Source organism: Xyrauchen texanus, chromosome 3, assembly GCF_025860055.1.
Source record: "Xyrauchen texanus isolate HMW12.3.18 chromosome 3, RBS_HiC_50CHRs, whole genome shotgun sequence".
NCBI lineage: Eukaryota > Metazoa > Chordata > Actinopteri > Cypriniformes > Catostomidae > Xyrauchen > Xyrauchen texanus.
Genome location: NC_068278.1, coordinates 27100828 through 27115253, shown reverse-complemented (window position 1 = coordinate 27115253; position 14426 = coordinate 27100828). Strand labels below are relative to the sequence as shown.

The 14426-nt window shown below is 38.1% G+C and overlaps 3 protein-coding genes across 8 annotated transcripts in view; all 3 read right to left on the bottom strand.

The window, feature by feature from the left end:
• Positions 1 to 5971, bottom strand: part of epg5 (ectopic P-granules autophagy protein 5 homolog (C. elegans)) — a 38671-nt gene extending 32700 nt beyond the window's left edge. Inside the window, exons 1-8 of one of the 2 annotated variants that reach the window (XM_052098127.1) lie at positions 5858 to 5971; positions 5334 to 5421; positions 3811 to 4665; positions 2089 to 2336; positions 1594 to 1720; positions 729 to 836; positions 486 to 559; positions 74 to 185 (exon numbers count right to left, since the gene is read on the bottom strand). In XM_052098127.1, coding sequence (XP_051954087.1) covers positions 74 to 185; positions 486 to 559; positions 729 to 836; positions 1594 to 1720; positions 2089 to 2336; positions 3811 to 4665; positions 5334 to 5381 — 1572 coding nt within the window. In that variant the 5' untranslated portion in view covers positions 5382 to 5421; positions 5858 to 5971. Of the gene's footprint in view, positions 1 to 73; positions 186 to 485; positions 560 to 728; positions 837 to 1593; positions 1721 to 2088; positions 2337 to 3810; positions 4666 to 5333; positions 5476 to 5857 lie in introns of both variants that reach the window. The other variant, XM_052098136.1, reaches the window with a different exon arrangement.
• Positions 5972 to 6740: 769 nt separating this feature from the next.
• On the bottom strand, positions 6741 to 12391 carry riok2 (RIO kinase 2 (yeast)). Its single transcript, XM_052098311.1, has 10 exons — positions 12210 to 12391; positions 11237 to 11375; positions 11016 to 11132; positions 10630 to 10805; positions 10140 to 10228; positions 9753 to 9944; positions 9576 to 9668; positions 8810 to 9250; positions 7368 to 7458; positions 6741 to 7163 (listed from the first exon to the last, which is right to left on the bottom strand). The coding sequence occupies exons 1-10, from the start codon at positions 12273 to 12275 to the stop codon at positions 7002 to 7004; spliced, it is 1566 nt and encodes a 521-aa protein (XP_051954271.1). The 5' UTR covers positions 12276 to 12391; the 3' UTR covers positions 6741 to 7001.
• Positions 12392 to 13001: 610 nt separating this feature from the next.
• Positions 13002 to 14426, bottom strand: part of atxn2 (ataxin 2) — a 42663-nt gene continuing 41238 nt past the window's right edge. For all 5 annotated transcript variants that reach the window (XM_052098166.1, XM_052098175.1, XM_052098184.1 and 2 more), the window contains 3 exons: positions 13804 to 14183; positions 13544 to 13718; positions 13002 to 13351 (listed from right to left, as the gene is read on the bottom strand). In XM_052098166.1, coding sequence (XP_051954126.1) covers positions 13320 to 13351; positions 13544 to 13718; positions 13804 to 14183 — 587 coding nt within the window. In that variant the 3' untranslated portion in view covers positions 13002 to 13319. The remainder of the gene's footprint in view (positions 13352 to 13543; positions 13719 to 13803; positions 14184 to 14426) is intronic.

Below are 14426 nucleotides of genomic sequence, written 5' to 3'. Positions count from 1 at the left end.
ACTTATACAAATAGAAGGAAAACCATAACATAGATGCTGTCTTGTGCAGGGTTGTAACTTTCATGACACTTACCTCTTCTCCACCCTCATCCACTAGAGTCCAGTTTCCAGACGCAGGTCCTGAAACACTGTTATTGCCCTTTGGGTCACTGGGTTTCATGTGTCCCAGGAAGTCTATACGGTGCCTATGTTACACACACACATCTTCAAATTAAATTAAATGTCCATGTCTGTTTGTTTTTACATAAATAATACTGGCCATTCTATGAGAGACTGGTTGGAGGGGAGGTGGTGTCCAATAGATATGTTACAACAATTGACCATGCCACAAAAGATGCAAGCCCGTGATTTCATCTAGTCCAATTCCTGCTTGTAGTTACAAGTGTTTCAAACAATAGGACTAGCTATTTGAGTCAAATTATAACAAAAGACAAAATAAATGTTATATGAGCTTGAGCTTAATTCCCAGTAAAGCTAATCTTCACCTTGCAGGAGACATGAGAACAGCCAGAGCCTGCATGAAATAATACACTCCAGATGGGTTATCCAATACTTTGATCTATGGAAGGAAAGCAGACACAATGATTATTATGATTATTATAAGACAAGCTATTTTTTTATCTTCATATTTGTACCTGTTATCATTTACTACATATCACCCACTGTTTCTCATTAGTGTCCATTGTGAGATTTACATAGTAAAGCACATAAAAACTCTATTTGAGTACCTGTAGAAATGGCACAGCCCATTTCCCCAATCCTGCAGGACAGCAGAGCAGGTGGTTTAGGATGAACAGATGATCTCCTGAAGAACCAACCAGATGCAGCACAGAGACCTGCGCAGAGACAAACTTATAGGTTTTATTGCAGGTCATGAAAAGCTGGTCTAATAACGAGGCTGATATGGGATGCAAGGCTATTAATATTGCAAGCTTGCATCAAATGATCTGAAATACATGATAATATTTACAGTATTTCTAGCTACAGAATGTAAAATTTATACAGTTTCAAATGTTTCGCATATGAAGATCATGCTTTCTAATATGATCTCATATTATTACATGGTAGTCCATTGTCCATGGCAACCAATCTCCTTCACTGTTACTTTAATGTTTCTCGTATGACTCTGTCGTCTCTTTCTTCCCATTAAAAAAAATATTTAAATTCAAATCAATATTTCATGTACATTTTCTTATTGATTTGTCAACAATATTGACCAGCTGATTATACTGTACATCACCCCTTAGGCTTTGTTTACACTTTAGGAAACATTTGTTTTTTTCTTAAATCCAATTCTTTAGATTGATTGCTCAAACTACAAGTAATATGTGGTCAGGTCTGATATTTTTTCTGTTCAGACTGCAGCTGCTTTTGCTAGCATGTTCAAATTGGCTGTAAAAGTAATGATGGAAACTTGCATAAGTTCACCATGTGGATGTTTAGCAATAGATGTTTTATTGGGTTTTTCTACTGTACAAATTAAAAAATGTATTTTACAAATTTTCTACCTGTCTGACCAAGGCCTTACTTTTCCCATGTATCATGACATTGGTATTTTGTTTAACTCATGAGCTGGTGTTTGTGGGTCTTTACCAGCCTCTGCAGCCAGAGATGGATGTCAGTCTGAAACTGAGAATCATCTAGAACCCGTCTGGTGAAAATGAACAGCACACTGATGCTCTCCTTCAGCGGGTGCAAAGAGGAGGGTTGAGACTTTGGACTTACTGTGAAGTTCAATGCACAACATCACACACAAAAATCAATAGAACCAACATTTAAATTTACAGAGCGCACTAATTTCAGCAGAAATTCTACCCATTTTATTGATCAGTAGTAAATATATAATAATATTATAAAAGTTGTCTGTACTAGTCATACAATGAGGAGCTGATATGTCTCCAAAATAATTCAAACATTCATATTTCCTAGAGGTTTTTCACACACAAAAAAAGCCAGTGAAAGTTTGAAAGTATTCAAGACACTAAAGCACACAGTGAAAACCTAACTAATTATTTGTGACTTATTTATCACCATCCAAGGTATCGAACCATATTAAAGTAGTGCTTACACAAACTTATCAGTGTGGACTTGCCTGTGCTTGTATCTTGTACAGCCACACTCTTGGTGGTGGGGTTACTGCTGAGCAAATGGTAGAGATAAGACTCCACTTGCAGGCGGGACAGTATGGAGGTGTACGAGTGCAGCGCCACCGTTTGATGTAGTATTTCTGCCTTAGCAGCAAACAGATGCTTCAGCTCAGCTATTGCTGCTTCATTTAGTGTCACCTGCTGGTAAGAGTGGTAGCCAAACACCTTGGCCTGGTCTGCACACACACCCTGTAAAGCAAACGTGTGGGTGTGTTTTTGTGAAAAGAAAAATAGAAATAAACAGTATATAAGAATTTATAGTTAAGGCATAGAGTTACTTAGACAATAGCCTACAATGAAACATACTACAAAACTTTTTTAGACCAGGGATCAGGCTACTGCAACAAACCTTACCACAAGTCACCAAAGACAAAAACACATAATGGATGTTCACAACAAAAAATGGATTACAGATCTATTCTGATCATGTCTGTTTAGATCTGGTGATAGACAGCAAGGGAACAAATGACAAAATAACCATTAAAATGTGTATAGTTAGAATAGCAAATTAAACAGGCTTATCAACTTTTAAAAAGGAAGAGAAAAGGGTTCCAATATCTTTTTTAGTTGACCTCAAATGCTGGGCATCCAAACAAACTCTACAGTATTTTGGCGCAAATTAATCTGTGACTTGGTTATGTGAAATCCCCTTATTTAAAAAAAATCCATGAAAAAAAATGTGCAAGGTAAAAGAAAATGAAATGTATACTCACTGAGCACCCACAGGTATTTTACTGATACAGAGATTTTACTGATACTGAGTTTTAGTTAATATTCGCATCACCCATCAGAATGGGGGAAAAAATATTTCTGTGATTTAGAGTTTGGCATGATTATTCCAGACAGGCTAGCTTGAGTATTTCTATAACTGCTGATCTTCTGGGATTTTCAAACACAACAGTGTCTAGAGTTTACTCAGAATGGTGCCAAAACAAAAAAAACACCCAATGAGCAGCAGATCTGTGGACTGAAATGCCTTGTTGATAAGAGAGGTCAATGAAGAATGGCCAGACTGGTTCAAACTGACAGGAAGGCTACAGTAACTCAGATAACCACTCTGTACAATTGTAGTGAGCAGAATAGCATCTCAAAATGCACAACACGTCAAACAATGGGGCGGATGCGCTACAACAACAGAAGATCGCATCAGGAACTTTCTTAGGACCATAGTATTTTTTAATAAAGTGCTCAGTGAGTTTACATTAAATATGGGTTCACTTGCAACAAGGATATACATGGTCTGTGCCAATTGCGCAATTGGTTTAGTGCTGTAAATGAATGAAAAGAAGTTAAAAATAAATTTAGAAACAATAATAAATTATTTATTACATTTCAATGTTTGATTTTGCATTACTGTTTAATTTTGTAAGATAACCAATTTTGTTACTGTTTTGGGTCACCAATTTATGTCCAATGTAATGTCTGGGTCCTGAAGCAATACCAGTTGAGAACCATTACTACTTAATATAAATGTTTGGTGTTTTTTTTATCTAAAGTTACTGCATACTAAATATAATGGTGATGTTCTATACCCAATCATTTCATAGAGATAGAGGACTATACTCTCAGCAACTTTCTAGTTATTTGTTTGCCTTTAAAATTGGAAATATTAGCTACCAATATCCAAAGCCATTACACTACCAACACCACCTGCATTTCTCACCTGTAACGAAAGCCTTTCGTCCTTAAAGCTCCACAGCCGATTCTGTACATTTTTGCAGTCAGAGTTAGCAGCCTGCAGTTCAGTCTGGGCCTGGGTCAACTGCTTACGGCACCTCCAGTAACTCAGCAGCAGCTCATACAACTCATGTCCCTCTTGGTGGGCCAGACTCTGGAATTCTGCTGCATGGAGCTCCACGTTTTCCAGCCAGGAACCCGGCTCCCAGGTTCGTAGCTGCTCACTAGTAAAGGGCTTTAAAGTCTGGTAGGTCCTTGGCAGCTCTGGATAAAGCCTCTCCACATCAGCGACCTCCACAGGGACTAAGCAGGGTGGGGAGGATTCCTGGCTAGCTAGAGGTTGAACAGCTATTTTTCCAGGCCTGACTGCTGCCTCAGAATCCAATGGCATAAGGACAGCATCTACCAGTCCATAGGTGATAGAGCATGTGGCTTCCAAGAGTTGAGGCTCAGAGCAAGCAGCTGGGATCGAGGGAAGTGTAGAAGGGACACTAAATGGCTCTGGAATTCTTTGACCACATTGGCGGTACTGAGTGTGCACCAAAGCTTGATCCACACGATGAGACTGCAATTTATGCTGCGTGTCTTCCTGGCACGGGGGTTTCTCCAGTATTTCAGTCGTATCACACAAGAGACCTCTGTCTTGATCCTTTTCATCATTGTCATTATGGTCTACTGAGGGCTGAGTGGGTGGGTTCAGATCAGTGGCATGAGGCACAGGAGAAAGACTGAGGGGAACATCTGTGAAATCAGTGAACTCAGGAGCTGGTGCTGTCTCGTGGAGATCTGTAGATGGTCCCGAAGGCTTTCTAACACCCTCAGACGGTCTTTCCTTTTTGACCTGTTGGAGAAGTAAAATATCACTCTTCAAAATGGAGAAATCTTTTCATTTTAGGCTTATGAGATGAGTGCATTTATTATAGAATATAATTTCAAGCATATGCATTTTCAACACATATTAAAGGTAAATTTCACCCAAAAATGAAAATTCTCTCATCATTTACTCTCCCTCACACCATCCCAGATGTGTATGACTTTTTCTTCTGCTGAACACAAATTAAGATTTTTAGAAGATATCTCAGCTCTGTATGTCCATACAATGCAAGTGAATGGTGACCAGATTTTTGAACACATGCAAGTGCAACTTTCAGAATGTGAAAACGAAAGCTGAGAAAAAGTGGGGAAAAAAAGGACTTAAATATTTATCTGTTTCTCACCCACACATATCATATCACTTCTAAAGACATTGATTTAACCAATGGAGTTTTATGGCTTTCTTTAATGCTGCCTTAATGTGATTTTTTGGAGCTTTAAAGTGTTAATCATTATTCAATTGCAATGCATGTACCACCAGAGCTGAGATATTCCTCTTACAATCTTAGTTTGTGTACTGTAGAAGAAAGCAAGCCATACACATCTGGTAAGCAAATGATGATACTTTTTTTGTTAGAGGAACTATACCTTTAAGAGGATGAGCATTTCTATGTGCTTATATGGATGGGTTTTCACCTGTATCTTTCCACTGGACTTGGACTTTTTGGGTCTCACAGCCTCCATCTCCACACAGTTATCCACATGATCTCTAAAACTTTCTGAACTGAAGGAGAGGATTCAGTCACAGCAATGCAATATCCAATGGCATTACAATCATCTATGTGGAAAAAAATAGACCAACTAAAACACTGAGCGGAGATTCTATTGTTTAATATTGATTCTGTCGATATCGATTCTATTGTTTACATCATCCATGTCAACTGACAGTGACATATAAGAGTCCAGACAGCAGTTAACGTCCGTCTGACGAGGTTAAATCAGCATTTTTCATTCTTAACACGGCTGAAACTAGTTTACCAAGCTCGCCAAGGAGGACGCTATCATTACTAGTAATAGTAAATAGAAATAGCCAGTTACACCATGAAACTGCAGGGAGGAGCAGATGTCAACACAACTCCTGCTAACATAACTGATTTGCTATCCAAAATACAATCATCTCAGATTCGGCTAATGTGACAAAGAAAATGAGTATGACCTACCTAATTTATTAATATATGCCTCTTATAAACAGCGGCTGTCAGTTAGTCATAACGTTTTGGTTGCAGCTGTCAAATCTTCTCGCTTTGTTGTGTTCCTGTACATTATCGCAATCTACAGATCATGTGCCTTTCCTCTTAACACGGCCAGCGAGAAGGGACAAAAAGCGAAGCGAAAATCCTTATGAAAGACGGTACATTGTCCAGAAAAACAAATAAACAATAAATATGAAATCACACATATTTACTAAGGTAGCCACAGTTCCTACCTAAATATAACCGGTACTTAAATTCTATTCCTACAATAAAACTGTGGTAATTTGGAATTAGTCCCGGTACGTGCTAAAACAATGCTGATATAGTGTTGGTAGCACATCCTGACGGGTACCATATATTTTCAGGACACCGCCACTGTCCTCAACAAATAAACACTTTAATAAATTATTCTTAAAATTACTTACATTGTCTGGAGGGGATCCCATATTCATCTATTATTTACAGTAATAATGCCACGAGAATCATGGTAAATGTTTGCAAGGATCAGTTTACATCTGCAGTTATATTAAAGTCCTGTAAAACAATAACATATGTGAACAAAGGTGTCACTTAATTCTTTATCATTTTTAACGATAAAATCAGGTCAAACAAAAGTGCTAACCAGCAGGGAACCAAACTCATAAGAGTTGTGAGAAATATGTGAGAAAGTCATAGGTTTTCCAAATGTATATTTTCCATTGATTTGTTGTTGTTTTTTTAAGTATTTAAGCTTAAGTAACCATTTCAAGTGATTTTAATAAGGAAAATGTAGAACATTTCACCAAACAATTGGGCAAATAAGCTTCAGAAAAGGTGACTTTAGCTGAAAGGTGAGTAATTTGCATCCCTGAACCAGAGAAAGAATGGGGGGGAATTTTTTATTGTATTTTTTTGTCTTAAAAAAAACAACAAACAAAACATCTTTAAAACATTTAAAAAAAAATATACTAATTTCAATTCATAAAATTTGTCATGACAAAGACGACCTAACTTCCACATTCATTGTTTTTACAAGGGTTTTTATTAATGTCATACACAAATAGGTAACAAGAGGCAAAGAAACATTTCAGAAGTCCAGAGTGATTTCTTTTGAAGTATTTCTATGCCATTCTCAGCCCCAGAATTGAGCTGCATCCAAACTGCTTTTGATGTTGATTTGATTTTCTCGCCTCTCCTTGGTCACCAGGTTGGCCTCACCCTTCTGCAAACGTTGTCTCTGAGCAGCCTTCTGCTGTTTGGTGAGCTGTCTCCTCACTTTCTGCCTGATGACATCCTGCAGTCGGGAACAGGCAAATGGATCACTCAGACACTTCAAAACATATACCTAAACTGAATCATTTAAAACCTACAGTAAGACATCCTAATGCAAGCTTTTTTACCCTTAGATTACCCTTTTTGAAGGCAAAATCATGAACTATATACATATACAATCAACATCAAATGTGACTTAAATACATTTATCAAGGGTTGTACTCACAGGTGGAATAGTGGAACAACTGCCAACACTTCCAATGGTCATTTCACTAGTTGTTCTCCTCCTCTGCTCTTTCTCAAGGCTAACTTGATCTCTGTTGGATTACATGCCTGAGAGTATTAGGTGTAAGCGCAATACTTTTTTCAACTGCAATAGGTTTAATTTAAAGCACCATTCTTCATGGTCACAATTCTTAAATGAAACTCTCTTAGGGGTTGCATGACTACTGATTTTTAATAGTCGACTAGTCGAGCCCAGTAAAGTCGAATTCAACTAGTTGTGAAGCCATTGCAACCCAAATCACCGCACACCCGATGTCAGTAGACTCTAACTTGAAGTTCTTTTCTAAACTGTTGCCGAATCACATTCTTGAAGGAGCGAACAACATCCAAGTCAGATGTCCCAACACACAAAGCTGACTATGGGGATGCATTCTGTCATGTCATCGGAAGATTGTTGTCGATTCACAACTTCTAAAGTGCATTCTGTGTTTGTGTTTTTAAAGCGTGTCTGACAGAACATCACAGCCGATATTTGAGCCAATGCGCCTTTTCAGTTCAAAGTCACCAGGCTTCACACCAGCTGTATTTCCTGCAGACACTTTTTGTAAATCACGGGGTGAGTGTCTTGTCGACTTAAGGCTGATGGTGTTCACTACGTTAGTTGTTGTCGAATAATTGACTAGTCTGTGCAACCCCCTGTTAGCATTTTGATGGGCTTGTTCTAGCATGATCAAGCACTTTAATTCAGCAACCAAGAGCAGTGGATCTCAGATCTGTTCTAACAGGGTTGCGAAACGCAATGGGAAAAAACAAAGCAGAATGCGAATAATAAAAGCAGCCTGTTTTGCAGGTAACAATTCTTAAAGAGGTTGTTCACCCATCATTTACTCACACTCATCCCATCCCAAATGTGTATGACTTTCTTTATTTTGCAGAACACAAACAAAGATTTTTATAAGAATATCTCAGCTCTGTAGGTCCTCACAATCAAAGTGAATGTTGGCTAGAAATCTGAAAGTAATCCATAAGACTCCAGTGGTGAAATCCGTATCTTTGAAAGTGAAATTGGAGATTTATAGGAAAAAAGGACATAAATATTAAATCTGTTTCTCACCCACATCTATCATATTGGTTCTGAAGACATGGATTTAAACACTGGAGCCGTATGGATTACATTTATGATGTCTTTACCAGCTTTTTAGACCTTCCGATTTCTGGCGACCATTCACTTGCATTGAAAGGACCAACAGAGTTGAAATATTCTTATAAAAATCTTCGTGTTCACCAGAAGAAAGAAAGTCATACACATCTGGGATGCATGAGGGTGGATAAATTATGATAATTTGAATTTTGGATGAACCATCCCTTTAAGTGCATTGGTCACAATTACAATAAAACTGATTAGTTACTACAAATTCAAAATGACTTATTTTGATTTTTCACCTGAAAGGCCTGAACTCTTTGTTGCATGTGGACAGGTCAACCAAATCAGGACACTCATCCTCTTTTTCATCATCCTTGTCCCTACCCAAGTCCTTGGAAACTTCAGAAACTGTTTCGTTGTGAATGTCCTCTGAAGGGATCTCGTTTTCACATTCAACTCCCTCATATTCCTCTACATCGTTCTCTTCTGATGGGGTCTCCTTACTAATTGTCAGACCTTCCAACTCTAGCATTGCATGTTTAAACTCCTCCATGCTGATAGTGTCCACTGAGGTTGCCTGAACTGTTTCATCTGCTGACTCAGGCATGTCGTCATTATCTTCATCTCCACTGAGACTCTCCTCACCCTCTGGACCTTCAGGGTGGAGCAAACAGTCATCCTGCTGCAGCTCTTTGGTGTAGCCACTGGCTGAGATCTCCACATCCAGAGAACATGATCTCCTATATTGAGGAATATATAATATATCTTTGATCAGTCTCTTCAATCATGCAAGCCTAGACCATGCCATGTTACATTATGACAAAGCAAGGATACGTAAGGTGACGTGTGTAATTGTTTCAATGTTAACATAGTTTAACACTGTGGCACTATTCATATTGTTTTGGTATCCCGATTATCCCAACATAGCAGTATGGCCTCAGTCTTTGTGTCAGACCAATGGAAGAAGCAGAACCTGCTTGAAAAAATATTTTTGCCAATCCGTTTGGTTACACACTTCAGCTTTAAACCCCTTTGAGACGTCACTTTATGCTTTTAAAAAATTACCTTATGTCTTTGAATGTTGGATAGAGTTCACTTTCATAATTGTATCTTTTGCAGAAGAAATCTCGAATACACTTGACATCCCGATCAAAGTACCTTTGCAAACAAATTAAAATGTAATTTCAGTGCCACTGTTTACTATTAAACAATGATTATCCATTTTTCAGTTCAGATAATCACCATTCTGCATTTAGATGTGAGGTGGAGACCATCTGAGGGAAGTCAATCATTGTGACATGGTCACTGTCATCAAGCATGAGGTTAAATTCATTGAAGTCTCCGTGAATCAAGCCATGATTGGCAAGTTTGACTATCAGCTCCATAATTTCACTGTACAGTGCAGCAGGGTCTAGAATCTCTCGAACCTGACATCTGTGTAAAGAATAAATCTTCAATATAAAAACAATCAACCATATTTCTTCAGTATTTCCATGTCCTTTCTATTATACAGCGTGGTACGTCATAGAATAAAGCATGCCACTGCACAGTTTGGCAGTTGAAAATAACCATGCATTATAAGTACATTTTAAAATCTGATAATCTGAAACTAAGTGTAGGTAAACTCACAGAGGGTAACCATTAATGAGCTCCATAACCACTGCGTGTCTGTTGTAGTCCACTGGCTTTGGAACAGGAAATCCTTGATCATATAATGCCTATTGAAAAATAAGGAAACTTAAATTAAACCCAAACTAGCATTAGCATGAACAAGAACTAGACCGTTTCTGGTCTCTCAACACATTGGTCACCAGTCAAGGGCTTTAACTACAAACATACTTGAAAAGATGCATTTAGTATAAGATATAGGTTTAGTTGCAACTGGCTGATTAAATCAAAAAGTTTGACTATCCAAATTTCCATTTTTGGTTTGTTAGTCAATGAAAAAAATGCATTCAAAATTAATACTTTTTCAGGTTAGAAACATGGATACTTACACAAATGTGTTATTTTAACATATTTAAATAAAATAACTCCTAATAATGCACCTTGACAGAGTCTTCCTCCATTTGTAGAAATCATACAAAAGAAAATAACCTCTTGGTATATTGGATCGTACCTTCATGTATGCAAACTCTTTCATGGCAGAGAGCCGAGACAGGTACAGCCAGGACATATTGCGCCTATGTTTGTGGTAATCTCTCTTGATCTTGAGGTTTCTGAAGGATGTCCGGCCCAGTCTGTGAAGTTTCAGGGCAAACTGTTCCCCCTCAGCATTTGCAACAATGTAAATATCTGTTATATAAGACAAAGCAATTCAGGTTGGATAAAGTCAACATTATAAATGACCAGCATGTTTTAAAAAAAATATGTAAAAGGGTTGAGAGAGAATGGACAGGAACTTGTATCAGAATTCCTAATTTTTAATCAAACAAATAATAAATTCAAGCATACATGAAGAGATGATTTAGAGAAACTCCAATATTAGATGATGATCATCCTGACCTGACTCTTTGCCAACTCCCATTTGGTTACCAACAGACAGAATAACATCTCTGGATGAAAGTGTCTTTAGTGCCAGGTAATCATAGCCACCGTTATTTAGGCGATATCCTTGCACAGCTATTGAAAGGAGACAGCAAATTCAACTAAAGCTGCACTGGTCCACAAAAACACATTTGAAATGGGTACATGACACTATTAGGGAACATGAGTGCAATTCTTACTTTTACTGCGTTCATACGCCAGCAGTTTATGTTTGACCAGCTCTCTCAAAACTTTGTTACACCCTCCATGTTTCAGACTGGCAATGGATGAAATGAGACTAACAGGGACGATTTCGTGATTCTTCATGCCCATTTCCACCTGTGTATCCCCAAGAAACAACTATTAAATATAATGGAAACTTGGTTCGAAGGTTAGTTAATCATAACTGGGCCTTTTAGGGTGAGTTGGCGTGTAACCAATATTGGGTAAGTCACTCAAAAAAGTAATTAATAAAAATTACAGATTACTATGCTAAAATTGTAAGCAGATTACAGTCGAAGGATTCATTCCTAAAAAAAAGTAATCACACTACTTGTACGTTACTTACTAAAATATTATTCACAGAAAAGATTTTGTTTTTCCACTCAGGGAATTAAAAATAACGCTTCCTTGACCTTGATGATAATTTGTTTGGGTCGCACACCCTTCAGCTGTAAAACGCAAACTGAAGTACATATAAACATAAAATGTGTTTTAAATGTGCTACATATACATTTTTATTTCAGAAATATGTGACATACAAGTAACTAAAGTAATGTACTTAATTGAAAGTTAGCAACTGTAATCTGATTACAATAATTTAAAACGTAATACACTACACTACTTTACGTAATCACATTACAGAACTTCATCACCAATAAGATTACACCCAACACTGCAAATAACTAAGCAAATGGAACATTTTTAAAGGAGAAAATGTTCCCAATATTCAAAATGACACATAAAAACAACCGTTAAAATTGGAATCAAACGATTTTCGTTCCTTTAAATTATCATGCTACAATAAGTGATACATTTGACAGTTTAACACGCATCCAGGGAAAGGGTGATTTTTATTTATTTTGATTGACACTTCCACTATCTTCAGCTTGTACACAGGTTATAAATACATATTGATGGCTTTAATGAAAACTCTTTAAAGTGTATACGTACCGCTGTCAGGACCCTAAAGTCATCTCTGGAAAGATAACGCAGGATAACGACGTTTAATTTACCCATGGTAACAAACCCGTTTGTTCCTAATATTTAGAATTTTTTTATCACTTCTGTGTAATGTGCGATTTCTTCAGGAAGCCATTCCACATGTTCAAACCGGAACTACGAATTCTGACGTTCACATCTCTGGGAGTTGACTGTTTCAGTCTCCTGACGGTCTGGAGTGGAACTGCAAGGTGACGTTTTGCGATATCCTCTGATGTGCCAATGTCCCAGGATGTGTTTACACCAGGCATAAACATAAAAATAACCACAAGATGACCAAAACATTTGCTCTTGTTTAATCACAGTTAAAACTAGTGTATGATTTACAATGGCCCTAAATTAATCTTTTTAAGTGACAAAACAACAACAGTGAAGACGTTTAAGTTTTTAAAACTTTTTTAATGTTTTTATTTATTTTTTTATTCATTTATATTATCTACAAAGAAAAAGTTATTTTAACTTAACAGTTAAACAACGGTCAAGTCTAATGGGGTTTTGCCATCAGATTAAATTAATAAATAATTTATCTGCATTTTGTTTTTGCCAAACAACTCCATTAATGGAAGTTTCTCATGTGTTTAGTTTGATTAGAATCATTTCACTTTATCTGTGTTGATTTACCCCAAGGCCTTGAGCACAGCTATAGCAGCAGCATTTAACAGTAATGTTAATACTGTCAATATATGGAAGAATTATCATTAACTTAGAAGGTGCAGACGAAATGTTCCAGTTATTTAAGCACAGTTTTCTCACTCATCTGGGCTTTTTATTATTGTTAGGAACCAATGCAAGAGTTCTAATGTAACTGAATCATATGAAAAATAACTCCTTGTTAAAACGTTTCTTTTTTTTTTTTTTTTTAAAAGCCACAGTTCACCACATCTTTGTCTGTTAGCGTTTCTTATTCACTGGTGGTGGATAGCAGTTAAACAGCATGATTAATGTGGCCATTTAGGGGATATTAGAGAAAGATAAAGATTGGTTGGCCAGTAGGTAGTGGGCGGAGCCAGATGGTTCTGCAAGGACCAAGTGCCACTCAACACGATTGCTGTTCTCTGTCCTCTACAGCTGCTGCTGATGGTGGTGAGCTTGCACTAAAAAAACACAACATATATATTAATATCATAATTATAGTAAAACGGGAACTAACGATTCACTCAAGCCTTGCAAAACACATCACTTTTACAGTTAAAACAAAGCAGAACATGGCCAGAAAAGTTCATGGTAATTTATTTGCTTTCTATAACATTCTCAGTGTGTTTGATTTAGCCGAGATGGACCCTTACCAGGGGTGAGTGTGTATGAGTAATGTGTGGCTGAGGACACAGGGATGTGGTTGAGAGTGCCCTGGGGCAGCGCAGGCTGGGGGCCAGCAGATGCCTGTGTGGCCATCAACATCATGGTGGGGGGATGGGAGGGATTGCCGTGATGTGGAGGCAGCATCCCTGACTGCATGTGGGCCTTTAGAGAAAGAGTGAATGAGATTAAGTATTTCTAAGTGTAAATTGCATAGTATTTCTATAAGTACCGTTCCAAAATCACTCACCTGCTGCACATGAGCCATATGGTTAGGATTGTACCCATGCTGCACCTGCTGAGGGTGGATGTATACGGCCTGCTGGGCAGTCGGGAAGTTGGCTTGAGGAGACTGAGGGTTGGGGCCTGGGGTCATGGAGGGTGGTGTGTGAGCCAGGCCAGAGTACATCTGCTGCTGTGGTGGGTTGCCCAGGTGCATGGCCTGGGCTGCTGCGGCAGCCGCCTGGTGCTGGGGATGCTGAACGGGGCTGGGGGCTGGGTGGTTGCCTACGTGCTGGCTACCCTGCTGAGGCTGTCCTGTCGGGGTGGCAGATGGCTGAGGGTGCTGTGGGTGGTGGTGCAGGGTAGAGTTGGGGTGCTGAAACTGCTGGGGAATTGGGGTAGGTGACACTGAAACAGAGAACCAGCATTTATGCCATGAGGTAAAACTGGGGATTTATTAATCAAAAACTGTTATAAGTAAACAAATACAACGAATGGATAGAAAGATGTTTTTAGAAAGCTCTTTCAAGACTCAAGATTGTTTTAGCAATCCATCTATTGAAAACTCAAAACATTTAGAATATTTTTAGAATAGACTTGCATACTTCATGTCTAAATACTGGACTTCAATCTTAAAAATAGCTGGATTTG

What these genes read in the sequence shown, in the direction of transcription:
- riok2 (XM_052098311.1), bottom strand. Translation starts at nt 12,275, where the DNA reads ATGGGTAAATTAAACGTCGTTATCCTGCGTTATCTTTCCAGAGATGAC. An exon ending in GGGAGTTGGCAAAGAGTCAG is followed by an intron (nt 10,806 to 11,015) that starts GTCAGGATGATC and finishes CTTATATAACAG; the next exon opens with ATATTTACATTGTTGCAAAT. An exon ending in AAGAGTTTGCATACATGAAG is followed by an intron (nt 10,229 to 10,629) that starts GTACGATCCAAT and finishes ATTTTTCAATAG; the next exon opens with GCATTATATGATCAAGGATT.